This window comes from Thermobia domestica, chromosome 4 (genome assembly GCF_964235325.1).
Source record: "Thermobia domestica chromosome 4, izTheDome1.hap1.1, whole genome shotgun sequence".
Taxonomy (NCBI): Eukaryota; Metazoa; Arthropoda; class Insecta; order Zygentoma; family Lepismatidae; genus Thermobia; species Thermobia domestica.
Window position 1 is genome coordinate 6,300,420 of NC_137457.1, and position 16,724 is coordinate 6,317,143.

Sequence of the window (16,724 nt, forward strand, 5' to 3'; positions counted from 1 at the left end):
TGAAACTTTAAATAAAAGCTTTAAGATAATAGAAATATACCACAAGTAAAATAAAATATGTACATATTTCTGAAATATCATCCTTTGTACTTCTTCAATACATCAACCTATTTTATATTGGAAGTCACACGATGTTAGACATCAACAGCATTAGAAAATACAGACAGTAAAAAACTATATTGCATAACAAAATACTTTTTCTTCCTTTCTTCAATCACAGGTTGATGGGTAACATAGAATTCTTAAAATTTTTCTCTCCTGCGACCTGTTTTGTTATTTGATAAGGTCTCTTCTTCGTAACTGCATCTAGATATTCTATCCTTGGTCTTCCTCTTCCTGGTTTTCCTTCTGCATTTCCCTTTATCAACATGGTAATCCAGTCGGAGTGCTGAATAAGATGGCCAATCATGCTGTTTCTTCTCTTTACTATTATTTTCATGATCTGTCATCCTTCATTAGCTTCCTTTAGTACGTCTTCATTCCTTTTCCTTTCGGTCCATGATACGCGCAACATTCTGCTCCAACAGTACATTTCAAGTGCTTCCAGCTTTTCTCAATGTCCACGTCTCTGATCCGTGAAGCGCCCCGCTCCATACCAGAGTCTTAATAAATCGTTTACGAACGTCCAACGACACATTTCTTGATGTAAACAGTCCTCTATTCCTATTCAATGCTTGTTTAGCCTGTGCTATTTTTGAACTTACGTCTTGAACAAAAGACTATATTATACAGAATTCATATGTGAGGCAAACAACACAATATTGAACCACAAATTAGTAACAATTGAAAGGAAAAGCCTTCTGAAAACATTTTCGAAATTCCATTTTAAATATTTACAACGATTAGTTGCTTTTAAAAGTTCGAGAAAAGTGTTTGAATAATGGTATTCTTGTTGCACAAGGCTACAGCACTACACATTTCGAACTCATGCATAACATTATTACAAAATCTTATACAAAAAGAACATATTCTGAACATGAAATCAGTTAATAAAATTACGAAAGCTAAGTTCTAATGATAACAACTAAAGATTGTAGAAAGAATAAACGAATTGCTTTGAAAAGTTATTTAATCAGATACATTATTACAAAGAAAACTTCTGACTATAACAATACAAATTGGAAACATTGATAGTAATCACAATTATAGATAGCAGAAAATGTTTCATATTCACTGTAATGATTGTGAGAAGTAAGGAACATTTTTGAGGATCATGGTCCTCATCAATTCACTTCTATAAGTCAGAAAGACATTTAAAAAATGAAATCATGTGCAAAAAGTGAAGTGATGAAGAAAGAATTTGAAAGAATTATTCAACTTCATGTCAGAGAACGTTATGGTAAATAAATTATCATCGATCACTTTCGGTTTAGTAACTATCCACTGTTATTATTATTATTTTTTTCTTTCCAAATGGCGACAATATGCAGTAAATAACATTGCTCCATTTGGGGTAATTTGACCTTTGTCCAGATTTTAATTTATGAATGCAAAGGAATTTCTTAACTTTGCGTTCAGTTGTTGTTTTTTACATAGTTTTCTTTTTGCATAGTTTCTATTGTAGATAAAGGCAAACTTTTGTAGATAAACTGCGACTGGACACAAAATTAAGAATGATTTTACATTCACAAATTAAACCATACATTCAATCAGGACAAGGGTGAAATTAGCTTTACATAAAGAAACCTTGTCGCCATTTGGCAGGAAAGAGAAATAACAACAGTCAACTGTTTACTGTGACTATGTTTACAATGATCAATGATAATTCTTTTGTTGTAGTGTTCTGTGACGTGAAGCTGTGTAGTTGCTTCAAAATACAATTTTTATCTCATGACCATGATAATCGAACAAGTTCTTTAATGATAGAAACTAATGAGGAAGACCGTTATCCTATGATGATTACTCAATTAGGCCGATTGGTCTCAAACAGAGCAATAACACCATATTTTAATAACTGCTATTTGTATGCTAGCCCGAGCGTTGACGACGAAACAAGTAACATATTACCTTCGTACTAGTTTCTTTCGACAACTACACATAAGCCGCATTCAAATAGCAACTTGAAATTAGACTGAAATACATTACACAATATAAAGTAACACATATCAAAGTTTTGCAGACCATGTGCGCAGAACAAAAAATTACGATGAGGTAAATTCATAAAGTCACACTAATGCACCGAAATATAATGAAAACTGACACAAGGTAAATTAAATATAAATATTATGTACTATTTTACGTTTATGCACAAATATACTTGAAAAATGTCCTGATTATGATTTTTTCGCAGCAGTCCTTCACTACTTCTGGCTGCTAGGTTGACTCTGGCGCGAAGACTGGATCGCGCCAACATCACCTTTCTTTACCATGCCACTGGGCGTGCTCACGTGATGTTCTGCCGCTAAGGTGACGTAACTACTGGCGTGAACTATCATTGACTACCGGTTTTTAGGCAACTATCTTGGTTGCTAAGCAGGAGCGTCTATGTAGTAAAGCGAACAGCAACGCTTTGAAATGCTAAACAGGACAGTTTTTAATCTTCGTAGGAAATAGCAGCCTTTTGAAACTACAATAATAATTAAAACTTTTGAAAATATATGTAGAAGTAATGCAGAAAAAGTTTACCACAATCCTTAAAAATATTCCGTACTTTTCACAATTTTCACAACCCCTGCAGTGAGAAAGGAATATTATTATTATTTTTTTTTTTTTACGTTTACTATTGAAACTTCTAAATTTTATCATTTGAAATACGCAGTTGCTTTAAGTTTATATTCAAATAAAGATTTAATTAAAAATGTTCATATATGACTTGCTTTTCAATCTTCGTTACACTATTGGATCAAGAATCTAATCAATTATGAGATTATGTATTTATGAAATTAAAACCTAATCAATCGCTATTCTTTTCAAAGGTGGTTTGGGTTATAGACCTACACATGCAATAGGTGGAGGGCTGAGTGAAAGTAGAGGTAAAGCTCTCCCTGAATGGGAAGTATAAATTAGATTTCTTTATATCTTAAATAAATTGATTTTTGATGTAGTTCGTAAAGGTACGCAGCTTATTGCTGTAGTTCTAAGATAGATATGATACGTTCTTTCATAAATCTTTTATTAAATATTTTAAGGTTATAGAATGTAAAAACTACAAAATAAAGCCAATGCTGCAAATAGATTTTTTTTTTTTTTTTTTTTACTTTAGTTTTCTATTAAGGTACTTCATACAATCCATAAGTGATAAAAGTTTACCCACGGTCCTCATATGTTTATCATTAAATGGTTTTCGTATATTTGAGGATAAGTCAATGGGTATCTTATATTTCCCAGTAAAAAAAATTAGAGAAATATTATTAAGATCTTATAAATAGTGACAATGGAAGCATAGGATATCTAGCACATTCTGTTTTGTAAGCATTTCCACATTATTTCCTAGTCACGCAAAACATAGAAACCAAATAGTAAATATGTTCCTTTCAGTAACTTCTGTTTTTGTCATAGCAGAACATCCCGGGTTCAATTCCCTGCGTCTCCACCATGAAAAGGGTGTGTAAGGGGGAGGAAAAGACTATTAAAACTCCACCTACATACAGCCATTAGAAGAAAGAAATGGGGATTTTAGCTTAAGATAGGTACTAAGACCGGATGGCTATTTTTTGAAGAGAAGGCATAATTATTAGAAATAAGTTTAGTAAGAGTTTTTTTTTTTTTTATTTTTAAAGGGAGACTGGGTGTGGGAAGGAGGTTAGGAAATTGAAAGAAATATTTTTATTTTGACGTTTGGTCTTAGAAGCTGGTATTTACTGGCTCGGCTCCTTGCTCTTATGATGGTTTTGGTGTTTTACTGGTTTTGGATTGTTGATGAAAATTTCCTTTGGTTTTAGGCTTTCCTCCACTGGCCAAATGCAACAGCCATTTGCCAGTTTGCAACTTAACTTTGATAGCAACTTTGACTGCAATCTTTTTTTTTTTTTTTTTTTTTTTTTTTTTTACCACGACTTTCACGACTTTTTAAAGCGGAAGTTTTTGGTTTCATTTAAGCTTCGGCCCAAGGCTCGGCGATTATTACAAGTGAGCCTAGAAGCGAGTATTAGACGTTACAGGAATTGTGGTAAAGATAGTGGGAGGAGTTAGGATGGTGTTTTTTTTATGAATTTATTACAAAACAATAATAACAATTACATAAATTACATTACAATTGTAAAATGCTGATTTAGCGAAAGATAAATCAGTCGGTCACCGGCTCTTTAGAGCACTAGTTTACAATAATTTTTTTTTTTATGGCGTAATATAATTATATAATAAAAGGTTTCTGTCCTTTCCAAAATGCACTAAAACTCACAAGACATGAATAACACAAACAAAAAATAGGTAGCCCACATCATTGTTCGCTGGTAAAACAAATATGTATAAAATCAATAAATCGATAATAAATTAATCACAACAGTTTTCAATGTGGGACCCAACACAAACACACAGATTCCTTTACAATATATAGCATCATTCATTTTAATCCGTTGAGAATTTAAAATGGTAAAGGATATTTAAAAAAATTACTTAGTTAAAAATTAAAATTATTCGATTTTAGCACAGCCACATGTAAAGGATTATATTAATAATTACATTGATTATTATTACTGAATATTTAAATCTTAATATTAGATATAATAGAATTATCAATAATATAATTAAGGACTTTTCTAATAAGAAACTTAATTTGCTATTGGTATATATTTATTTGCGCTTACACTTAGATGTAGTTATTATGGAAGATGTCTAGTCTGTACAACAAAACCTTTTATAATTTATAAGTTTAACATTTCTCTTACACAACAGTAGCAGTAATTTAATAATTATACTACAATCATTTTTACTTAAAAATTTCATTAAATTACTTGTCACTTTAAATATAAAAATAAATAAATAAATAAATAAGGACTTTGCAAAAATTCTCAGTAATACTGAAAGAATACAGAGCAAGCATAAATTATTCATTCATTTCGAAAGGCTATATTTTCAAAAGTATTAAGCGTACATACATGAAAAATATATAAACAGAACCTCAAATTCACCAAGTTTATACACCCACTACAACTGTTCAATATGTGACCCTTTGGGGACACGACACATGTGAAGAAAATACTCGAGCTCATTCCATACATTTTGTAGTATAGTCCTGTCAATTGTCTGCACTGCAGCACTAATGCATTCTTTGAGCTCGACTAAGGATTGCGGTAGTGGGGGTACGTAAACAAGGTTCCCTACGGGAAGAAGTCGCAGGGCGTTAAATCAGGAGATATGGGAGGTCAGGGGAACAAGACTAGGTCATTCTCACCAATACCTCCAATCCACCAATAAAGAAGTGCATCGATTAGGTAGTCATTAATTGGGATGTGCAAACGAGGAGGTGCCAAACTCTACACAATACAAGCTTGGTAAGTTTGTGGTTCTTTCCATATATCTATACCTTTCATGTGTATACGGTAATACTTTTGAAAATATAACCTTTTCAAAACGACATATATATTGACATGTTTTAAATTTTGAAAGAAAGCAATCTTATGGGTACAGAATCGCATCCTTTGTAATTCAAATCATGAATGAAAAATGAATTTACAAAAATCAAACCGTAACTTCAAACTAATGTTTTATGTATTGAGATGCAGGTACCAATATCAACTGATCTTTGAAATAATAATAATAACTCGTAATTTAATTAAAATGTACAGTGATCCCAAGAGGGTAAACATGATACTATAGTTTTAATTATATTATAAATTATAGTATTTGAGGTTTGAAACTGTAATAATAAATTTGTGACAAAATTGAGTTTTTAAAAAGAATAGAAAGAAGTCATATTTTCTTTTTAAAAAATATATGAAAAACAAGCAATCTTACAGAGCTCTTATAACTTTGAGCAATGGAACACGAACATTTATTTTAGATATACAGTGTGTTTCAAAAGTTAGTTACAATATTTTGGGAATGGATTTCTCACATTAAAATAAGAAGAAAAAAGTTCATTTGGACTCGTGGTCGGAAGTGCATGTGAATGGATAGTTTCGTAGTTATGTGGTGCCGAAAACTTGAATAAATTAACTTTAAAGGTCCATAGTTCTACGACTGTAATTCTACGACTGTTTGCGAGTACTTGATCACTCTCCACCTACCTCTCTAAAAATTGGTGTGCAAGTACTGGAGCATTCTTAAACATGGATATTTGGATAGTTCATATACCAGTTCCTCAGTGATGTCTTGACCCAACTACGATAAGCTAAGAACTTTTAAAGTTCAGTTGTTTTTCGTTTTCGGCACCATATAACTCCGAAACTATCCATTTTTGAACACAGGCCCACATGAACTTTTTTTCTTATTTTGATGTGAAGAATCTGTTCCCAAATTATTGTGACAGATTTTTTTGTAACACCCTGTATAAAACAGTATTGAATTCATTATTCAAAGAGCAAAACCTAAGTTTTGATTTATTTATTAGCACGTGATTCATTCAGTCTTATATAACTAATTAGATTGTTGTTTGATACCATAGATTTAAAAGAAAGTTGTAAAGAAAAAATCTTATCCCTTACAATTTCCTATTAAAATGGCCTCAAATACTATGAAGTTTTAAATTTCTTTTATTACACATACTATTTCTCTTCCAAACAATTCACAAAAAATATTGGCACACTTTAATAACACATATGACAATGAAATATTTAAATCTATCCTAAGTTATTAATGTAACTATATATCTAGACGATACGTTTCTTTTCAATAATGACCATTTGTTAATCCTCTAGAGATATCACTTAGTACTGAACTAAATTACTGGAAGCATTAGTTACGTCTAGGTCTCATATATATATATATATATATATATATATATATATATATATATATATATATATATATATATATATCAGTATAAAAAGTTGTCTAGAAAATAATCCTTTTTTCACTGTTGAGATGAAGTAAATGTAAGCAAAAGTTTCTTTTTAAACTTACATCAATATACCTGAACTATTTTTGAACTTAACCCTCTTAAAGTATATTGTATGTAATGGCATTATTTTATATTGCTCTGTTGTAATATGCTCTGCCTCCAGTCAATTGTAAAATGTATAGTTTACCTTCTTCAGATTTTCTTTACTTCCAAAGATTCTATTTCAAAATATCCTTCAAATTAGATCTGAATATAAATACATACTGAATTTTAGAGTGAAAAAATTAGTACTGGGACTGGAATAATACAAGTTTCTGGTTTGTCGTGTCGGTGGGTTAACCGCTACGGTATCCATTTCTCTCTCAGGTATACTGTACACTTTTACTCTTAAGAGCTGTACCGTGCGTCTTAGATCAAATCAGCTATAATGTGACCAATAGTTAACTCAACGATTACACTATATACAGAGTGCTAATGACTAGACCGACAAACTGTAAAAGACGATTCTTCTCACTGAAGCAAGACGAAAAGCTCAGGTGGGTATATGGGGAAAATTGAATAATTTCGGTTCCAGGGCCGTTCAAAAGTCTGAAAAATATATATCGCAGCACAATGGACACTGGAGCTGGCGGTCCATATTACTTTCGACTACCCGCCGATGCATTCCGTGATCATTGCTGTCGGGGCTTAATTTGTGCCTACTTTGTACCCATCTTTAAGTCCGATGCTCTGGGAAAAATCCTTTGCCCACCCATTGTACATTACTGAAATTTATATATTTTAGTGACGTTGGTGTGACTTCTTTTACGCCAGTGGTCGCTATCCTTTACATAGTCACACTGGTCCAATCGATAAAACGTCTACCTTCGAACATGGCATCCAGGACGAGTTTCATTGCTCACCTCTGGAAGAATGGGTATCTGGGAAAAGTTTGAGGTAGAAGCGATTGGAGCACGTGCTGACTATTCCTCCAGATATCAAAGTCAAATGAAATGAAATATTTCAGTTTTACGTCCCACGGTTATGCCGGTTAGGCTAAAGGAGACGGTGATTATGGGAAATGAATGAAATGGTGGAATGAAGAAAGTGGGAGGAAACGGGAGAACTCCGAGAAAACCTACGAGTACAGTGTTTGTCCACCACAAAGTCCACACGGCGCAAGCTGGGATCGAACCATTGACCCCAAGCACCGGAGATGAACTCTCTACCACTGAACCACCTCGACCCCTGATATCTAAGTCAAGACAAGGAAGTGTGCAACCTTAGATTAAGCCAGTAATTCCCGACATCTTTTGACTGCCGATACACTGCCAACAATATATCTACACATTTAGCCTAATTACTGTACCATTGATGTTATTTAAGTTATAATATATTTAACTCAAGGGCCTCAAATGTAACTGTAACTTATTCTTAAAGGATACATACTAAAAGTAAAATGTGTCATATACAATCTAAACACAAAAAAATATTTTTAAATTTTAAAATTTCGCGACTTTCTGATACGAATTGCTGAGTTAAATCTGATAATAAGCTGAAGAGCTATGCTCCATTTTCAACGCAGTCGCACTCTTTCAATGTTTGAAATTATAATTTCGTCTTCAACAAAACTTAAATATCAGCAAAAATATGTTTCTCGCATTTTTCAGTATTTGTAAGGCATAATATACATTTAACTTCTGATTTGGAAATCTGGAGATGTTTTATTTAATTAGAACTTTAGTCATTCGCTCTAGGTCGTGATTTGCCGTAACTTTCTGCGGTCGAAGATGATTTCGTAAAAAAAAAAAAAAAAAAAAAAAAAAGGAAGTTTTAGACGTATGTAGGTGTAAAGTTAACAATTAAAATTTAAGACATGTTTTACGCGTTGTTTTCAGCTATAAGAAAAGCATTATTTTCTGAACATTTCAGTTACAAGAAACTTAGGCTTATGTTAAAACTTATTGCAAATGATTACCAAATTAAGTTGAAGTATATTTTGATTTGAAAGGGAACCTGATACTCACTTTTTATACTTAGACAGTTGTGCTTATATTTCTGTATACAGGGTGTCTCAAAAGTCTGCTGACATAGGGTAACTCTGTTATTATCAGAGTTACAACAAATTTAAAAAAGAAAATAGGCTCCAAAAATGATGTTTTCAATCTAAAGTGATTTTTTTTTTTAAATCGGACGAGCCTTTTGGGTTGTGCACTCTTTTTACTCGTAATGCTAAATGAAAATGCAACATTGCCATTTACCTGGACCCACAACATAAGTGAATGAAGTTACTCTTTCATGCTAACGTGTCGGGGGGGAAGGGGGGGCGAGCCCGCTTTTCAAACACTAATTTCATTCACTTATGTTGTGGGTCCAGATAAACGGCAACGTTGCATTTTCATTTAACATTTGTCGCATAAAGAGTGTACAGCCCAAACGGGTCGTTTGATTAAAAAAAAAAAAATGTCCTTCACTTTAAATTGCAAACATCATATTTGGAGACTGTTTTCCCTCTTACATTTTGTTGTAACTCTGATAATAACAGAGTTACCCTATGTCAGGGCACTTGTGAGACATCCTATATATTAAGTAAAATGACTAAGGTAAAATTCATGTAAATCATTGTGATGCATTGTTGTTTAACAGGTGGTGGCGGTATCGGAATGGCCGGTAGTACAGCAACGGCTCTAGGAGGTGGAGGTGGAGGAGGTAAGTTTACTATTATAACAATTTATTGTGCAGGGTGTTTCGGAAACACTTTGGGAAATAGTAGTTTGGGGTATTCTATGAACTTGGGTCCTACTCTCAACGATTTCAGATGTACAGGTTGTAAAGCGTTTTTAGACATTAAATTGTTTACTGCTCACGATGTTATTATTCGATAGAGGTGAGTCATAGTGCATTTAAAAGATGATGGAATTGCGATTAGAACAGTGCACAACATGTCGCAGTGGTCGCCTTAGAAAGGAAGTTATTGGAGGAAATTCGGGAAAGTTCACAAATATCCTTCAAAAAGATAAAGTTCTTCTCGGGCAATCAGCCATTTGAAAACTGGTGGATATGCCAACGTTTCGAGAGCTGTCATCGTTCTCATCATCAGGGCAATTATGTAGAGATCAGTGGATATAAGTAATATATACTCTTACCTGGCTGATTGCCCGAGAGAACTTTATCATATACGCCGCCAGGAAAGCTTCAACTCTTACTTCATCCTTCAATAAGTTCCCTTCCAAAGGCACCACTGCCACATATTACATACCATTGGAATAGCGAGTCAATCACCTTTCAAATGTGATATTCTGCAGAATAAGTGCAGAGTAAGCAGTAAACAACATTACATATGAGAAATGGTTCATAACCTATACGTCTTAAACCATTAAGAAAGGGACTTACGTTCATATAAACTTTTTTGCTTAGATTTCACAAAGTATTGCTTCCTCCCAGGACATACTGTATTATTAAGTATATTCGTACAAGTTAGTATAGAATCAATAAACAAGGAGATAGTGCTACTAGCCGTCCTAGGTTTGATTCCCAGTCGGGATACTCGGTCGAAAAAGTGAAAAAAAAATTTTTCAGGACAGCCATTTTGAAAGAGATTCTTCCTCATTCACACCAGGCAAACAAATGCTGAGATGGTACCTAACATAATATTCCTGTTGTGCTTCCTTCTTTCTGGAACTCACAAAGAGAGATGAATAATTCTAGTTTCGAACTCACAAAGAGATGAAAAAATCTAGTTTGGAACTCACAAAGAGAGATGAAAAATTCTAGTTTGGAACTCACAAAGAGAGATGAAAAATTCTAGTTTGGAACTCACAAAGAGAGATGAGAAATTCTAGTTTGGAACTCATAAAGAGAGATGAAAAATTCTAGTTTGGAACTCACAGAGAGATATGAAAAATTTTAGTTTGGAACTCACAAAGAAAGTTGAATAATTGTTCAAACATTCTGTAGTATTAGATTGTGTAATTTTGATTTCAAAACCTACAATTTTTTTCAGTGATCTAGTCGCCAATTTCCTCAGGATAAAGAATCTGTGAAAGCTAACAGAAAAGATCAGGAAAGCAATCATAGTTTGTAAAATTAGGACTGCACTATATAATACCGAAGTAACTTCAAAGAATTGTGGTCTTCCAGTTAAGACTTTGAAAGCGTCCTTACTTTCTATCATCCTGGCTATACGACCTATTCATCTCAGTCTAATAGACATAATGACCCGAACAATGTTTGGTAAACCGTATAAATTATATATCTCCTGGCTATGAAGTCAGGATTACACGTCTTTATTTACACTACTGATCTCATATGATATCTATGCTTTTTCAGAAAAAAAAAAACTGATTTCCAATAACTTATGAAACGGTTCAGGCAAGCATGCAAAGTTTTGAACTTTGCAAAATAATTTTTCTTAATCTTTTACGTGTTATGTATGCAGTTAATCATATAGAGTAGATTAAAGCAATCTTTATAATCATACCTCTAAACAAAACTGCATCTTTAAGGATATGCTACATATTTATTTTGAAATTTAATACTTACGTTTAAAATGGCGGTTTTCATTCTTTGACACGATGTTTTCATATTAAAAGCGTGAAACCTCATTCTTATAGTTTCTTCATTGTGTATTTCTGATTTTACATATAAATATTCTTGTTATTCTAGGAGGATACAGTCTTGCTGGAGCCAATGCCAATGCCATAGGTGTTGGAGGAGGTGAGAATACTTAATAATAATAATAATAATAATAATACTAATAATAATTTTATATATATATATATATATATATATATATATATATATATATATATATATATATACAGGGTGGTCGTGCATCAATGACGGAAGATTCAGGAATCTACAGGTAAAAACAAGCAAAAAATGTCATATGAACATTGGGTGAATGCGGCTTCGTTTGGACGCTAGAGGCGTCTGAAATGTCACCTTCCGAGGCGGCAATTTGCAATATCGCAAGAACGGAGAGAAATACAAATGTCGGGTCAAAAGATATGAAAGGAAACCCCGTCGGAAGAATCCAATTTTGCATAAGTGATGGCGAAACAGTGGCGGCGCTAGAGGGGGGCACAAAGAAAGTGAATGAAACCTGGAGAAAAGTGAAGGGTTTACACTGAAAAATTGTAGGAGGGAATGTTACTTGGAACACGCAGCAACAAATGTTAATGAAGAAAGACGACAATGGCTACGCTGTAGGGAGACTATGAGAGCCGGAATGTAGGAATACAGTATCTTTGTAACGGAAAGAAATAGAAATGTCGGGTAAAAAGGTATCAAAGGAAACCCCATCCGAAGAACTCAATTATGCATAAGTGATGGGGAAACAGTGGCGGCGCCAGAGGGTACAAACGAAGTGAACGCATCGCGGAGAAAAGTGAACAATTTACACTGACAAAATGTAGGAGCGGATGTTATATGGAACATGCAGCAACAAATGTTAATGAACAAAGGCAACAATGTCTACGCTGTAGGGACACTATGGGAGGCGGAATGTAGGAATATAGTATCTGAATAACGGAGAGAAATAGGAATGTCGGGTAAGAAGATTTCAAAGGAACACCCATCCGAAGAATCCAATTATGCATAAGTGATGGCGAAGCAGTGACGGCCCAAGGAGCACAAAGGGAGTGAATGAAACGCGGAGTGAAGTTATAGGACAAATGTTGTTCTCGGATGAAGCATTCATACGGGGTGGCGTCACAAATGTCCGCAGTGACCATCGATGGACACCCAACAACCCGCATGCAATTGTAGAGACGAAGCATCATCAGCGTTTCCGATTCCATGTTGGCTGGTATTCTTGATGACGACGTTGTGAAACAACACTTCTTACCACAGCGATTGAACGCAAGCATTATCGTATCTCCAGTTTCTGACCTAGGGCTTATCTATTCTACTTAAAGACGTGCCACTGAGGACATTACAGTGTATGTGCTTTATTCATGAAGGCGTCCCTTCCCATTCATGTCCCAACATTCGTGCATATCTGAACGAAAAATTTCCACGCAGGTAGGATACTGTATTCCTACATTCCGCCTCCCATAGTGTCCCTACAGCTTAGACATTGTTGCCTTTGTTCATTAAAATTTGTTGTTGCATGTTCCAAGTAACATCTCCTCCTACAATTTTTCAGTGTAAATTCTTCACTTTTCTCCAGGTTTCATTCACTTTCTTTGTGCCCCCTCTAGCGCAGCCACTATTTCGCCACCACTTATGCATAATTGGATCCTTCGGATGGGGCTTCCTTTGAAATCTTTTGACTCGACATTCATATTTCTCTCCGTTCTTGCGATATTGGAAATTGCCGCCTCGGAAGGTGGCATATCAGACGCCTCTAGCGTCCAAATGAAGCCGCATTCACCCAATGTTCATATAACATTTTTTGCTTGTTTTTACCTGTAGATTCATCTCCTGAATTTTCCGTCATTGATGCACGACCATCCTGTATATATATAGGGAGTCCGTAAAGTCCGTTGACACCCCGTGTATCTTAGAAGCGACTGCGAGTATGAGAAGACGCAAAAACACGTTCATAATTATTTTAAGGGGCATGAATTTTGAGCTATAAAAGGTCCACCGCAGTCACACCTATATAGAAGTAAGTGGGGTCAACTTGAAAATTTAAATGGCAAAAAGGGTCTAACGACATATCGTGGGAATATTCTGACAAGAAATTTTTTTTTTTAGATTGTTTCAAGTCCCTATATTGAACCCATAGAAAACGACGGGATGCACATTTTGTGTGAATTTAAAATCTTCAAATTGACCACACGTATTGATATAAAGGGTGTCTGGTGTAAACTTTCAGTTCTTCAAAACTCAAGCTTCATACAATAATGATTGACGTGTTTTTGCGTTTTCCCATATTCGCAATAGTTAGGAAGTTATACATGGTGACAACGGACTTTTTTGGACAGTAAATATGAACCCACGCAATTTTGGATGGGGATTCAGGTGAAGAGCCAAGGTAAAAACAACTGTTTTATGCTATACTCACCGTTTCTACAGGAAAATATTTCTTTCCCTTCCTTTGAATTTTTTAGAGGTACATTAAACACAAATGCTATATGGAATACCCATTTAACCGATTAACATTCCATATAGTTTTAATATACACTACCTGAACCTGCGCTCTTTAGCAGTGGATCATTCACGTATGACCATGAATCTCCTTGTCATTCCTCACAACATCTGTACATGTTCCTTTATATGCGCCCCTACAAGAAATAATTGCGAATAGTTGGTAAATTGATTTTTCCCTGTGCACTTGAGGATCTAGAACAGTGTTAATTTTTCTGATGCAGCCTTTCTTTATCACGATTCACGCAGGCAACATAGTTTGTTAATGCGTGACATGAGACACCTGAATTGTAGGAACATTCATTCATTATTATTTGGTCACAACTCAAACTAACGGTATGGCCTATGGAGTCCGGAGGTTGAATGCCGCGTTCACGAAAGCTCTCCACTGACTTTTATCCTTAGCCACCTAGATCCATGCAGTTTCTGTTCCGTATTACTATTTCTGCGAGATCCATCTTAGTATTGTTCTCCGATCTGCACCTAGGTTTTCCTAATGGTTGTTTTCCGGTTGGTCTTCCAGTTAAGACTGTGAAGACGTTCCTACTATCTCCTATTCTGGTTACATGATCTGCTCACCTGATCTTCCTAGACTTGATGGCCTTAACAAGGTATTATAAACCGCTTAATTATATAGCTCCTCGTTTTCAAGTTAGGATTTGGGCACAAAGAACTAAATTCCTGCGTGAACAGGTGTTCCGTCACAGTAGAAATTCAGGTTCAGGTGCAATTTTACAACAAGAACGGCTTATCTCCACAGTTCGACTATTTGTGTGACAGTGGTTGAATAATCTTATGCTATGACTGAATAATTTAATTGGTCAGGTAGAATCCATCGAGCCACCTGTACGTTAATCGATATTGCTTGTCTTTATTTACACTACTGAGCTCATGTGATATCTATGTTTTTTCAGAGGAAAAAACACTGATGTCAAATAACTTTAGAAACGGTTCAGGTAAGTATGCACTGTTTTGGACTCTGGAACGTAATTTGTCTTCATCTGTTACGTGTTATGCATGCCGTTAAACATATACACTAAATTAAAGCTATCTCTATATTCATACTTCTAAACAAAAGTGCATCTTGAATGATTTGCTACATATTTAGTTTGAAATTTAATACTTAAGTTCAAAATGGCGGTTTTCGTTCTTTGTCACGATGTTTTTCTCTTAAAAGACTCACACAGTATTCTTATCCTTTCCTTATTGTATGTTTCTGATTTTATATTTAAATATTTTTATTATTCTAGGAGGAGGAGGTTTTGGTGGAGCGAATGCCAATGCAGGGGCCATAGGTATTGGAGGAGGAGGTGAGAATACTTAATAATAATAATAATAATAATAATAATAATAATAATAATAATAATAATAATAATAATAATAATAATAATAATAATATACAGGATGGTCGTGCATCAATAACGGAAAATTCCGGAGATGAATCTACAGGTAAAAACAAGCAAAAAATGTCATATGAACATTGGGTGAATGCGGCTTCGTTTGGACGCTAGAGGCGTGTAAAATGTCACTTTCCGAGGCGGCAATTTGCAATATCGCAAGAACGGAGAGAAATACGAATGTCGGGTCAAAATATATCAAACGAAACCCCATCCGAAGAATCCAATTATGCATAAGTGGTGGCGAAACAGTGGCTGCTCTAGAGGGGGGCACAAAGAAAGTGAATGAAACCTGGAGAAAAGTGAAGAATTTACACTGAAAAATTGCAGGAGGGGATGTTACTTGGAACATGCAGCAACAAATGTTAATGAACAAAGGCAACAATGTCTACGCTGTAGGGACACTATGCGAGGCGGAATGTAGGAATATAGTATCTGAATAACGGAGAGAAATAGGAATGTCGGGTAAGAAGATTTCAAAGGAAACCCCATCCGAAGAATTCAATTATGCATAAGTGATGGCGAAGCAGTGACGGCCCAAGGAACACAAAGGAAGCGAATGAAACGCGGAGTGAAGTTATAGGACATATGTTGTTCTCGGATGAAGCATTCATACGGGGTGGCATCGCAAATGTCCGCAGTGACCATCGATGGACACCCAACAACCCGCATGCAATTGTAGAGACGAAGCATCATCAGCGTTTCCGATTCCATGTTGGCTGGTATTATTGATGACGATGTTGTGAAACAAAACTTCTTACCACAGCGATTGAACGCAAGCAATATCGTATCTCCAGTTTCTGACCTAGGGCTTATCTATTCTACTTAAAGACGTGCCACTGAGGACATTACAGTGTATGTGGTTTATGCATGATGGCGTCCCTTCCTATTCATGTCCCAACATTCATGCATATCTGAACGAAAAATTTCCACGCAGGTAGATAGATCGTTGAAGCATAGGAGTATAGCCCCTATGTTCACCCGATCTGAATACCCTAGACTTTCTGCTGTGGAGTTAAGTGAGGAGCCTCGTGTATACACGGCCCATGCAGGGCATTGAAGATCTTCGCTAGCGTGTCTGAACTGAATTTGCCACACTACTGCAAACTCCAGCGTTATTGCCAAAAGTCAGAGAATCCTTACGCAATCTTGTAACTGTCTGTTTCGAAGAACAAGGAGGACATATTGAACATCTTTTTTAAGACAGCATTATGTTGACTATGGTAAGTACAATACCTCTTGTTTTTACAGTATACTGGGCCTCATTTTCCGTACGTGTTTTGTACGATCTGCACGTATCATCACTAAGAGTG

At 35.1% G+C, this 16,724-nt stretch overlaps 1 protein-coding gene across 1 annotated transcript in view; it reads left to right on the forward strand.

Moving 5' to 3' along the window:
• The window catches only part of LOC145683692 (uncharacterized), a 246,666-nt gene that overhangs the window by 96,608 nt on the left and 133,334 nt on the right, over positions 1–16,724 (forward strand). Inside the window, exons 33-36 of the mRNA XM_081755055.1 lie at positions 2,916–2,972; positions 9,566–9,628; positions 11,585–11,635; positions 15,265–15,324. Of these exons, the coding sequence (XP_081611181.1) occupies positions 2,916–2,972; positions 9,566–9,628; positions 11,585–11,635; positions 15,265–15,324 (231 nt within the window). The remainder of the gene's footprint in view (positions 1–2,915; positions 2,973–9,565; positions 9,629–11,584; positions 11,636–15,264; positions 15,325–16,724) is intronic.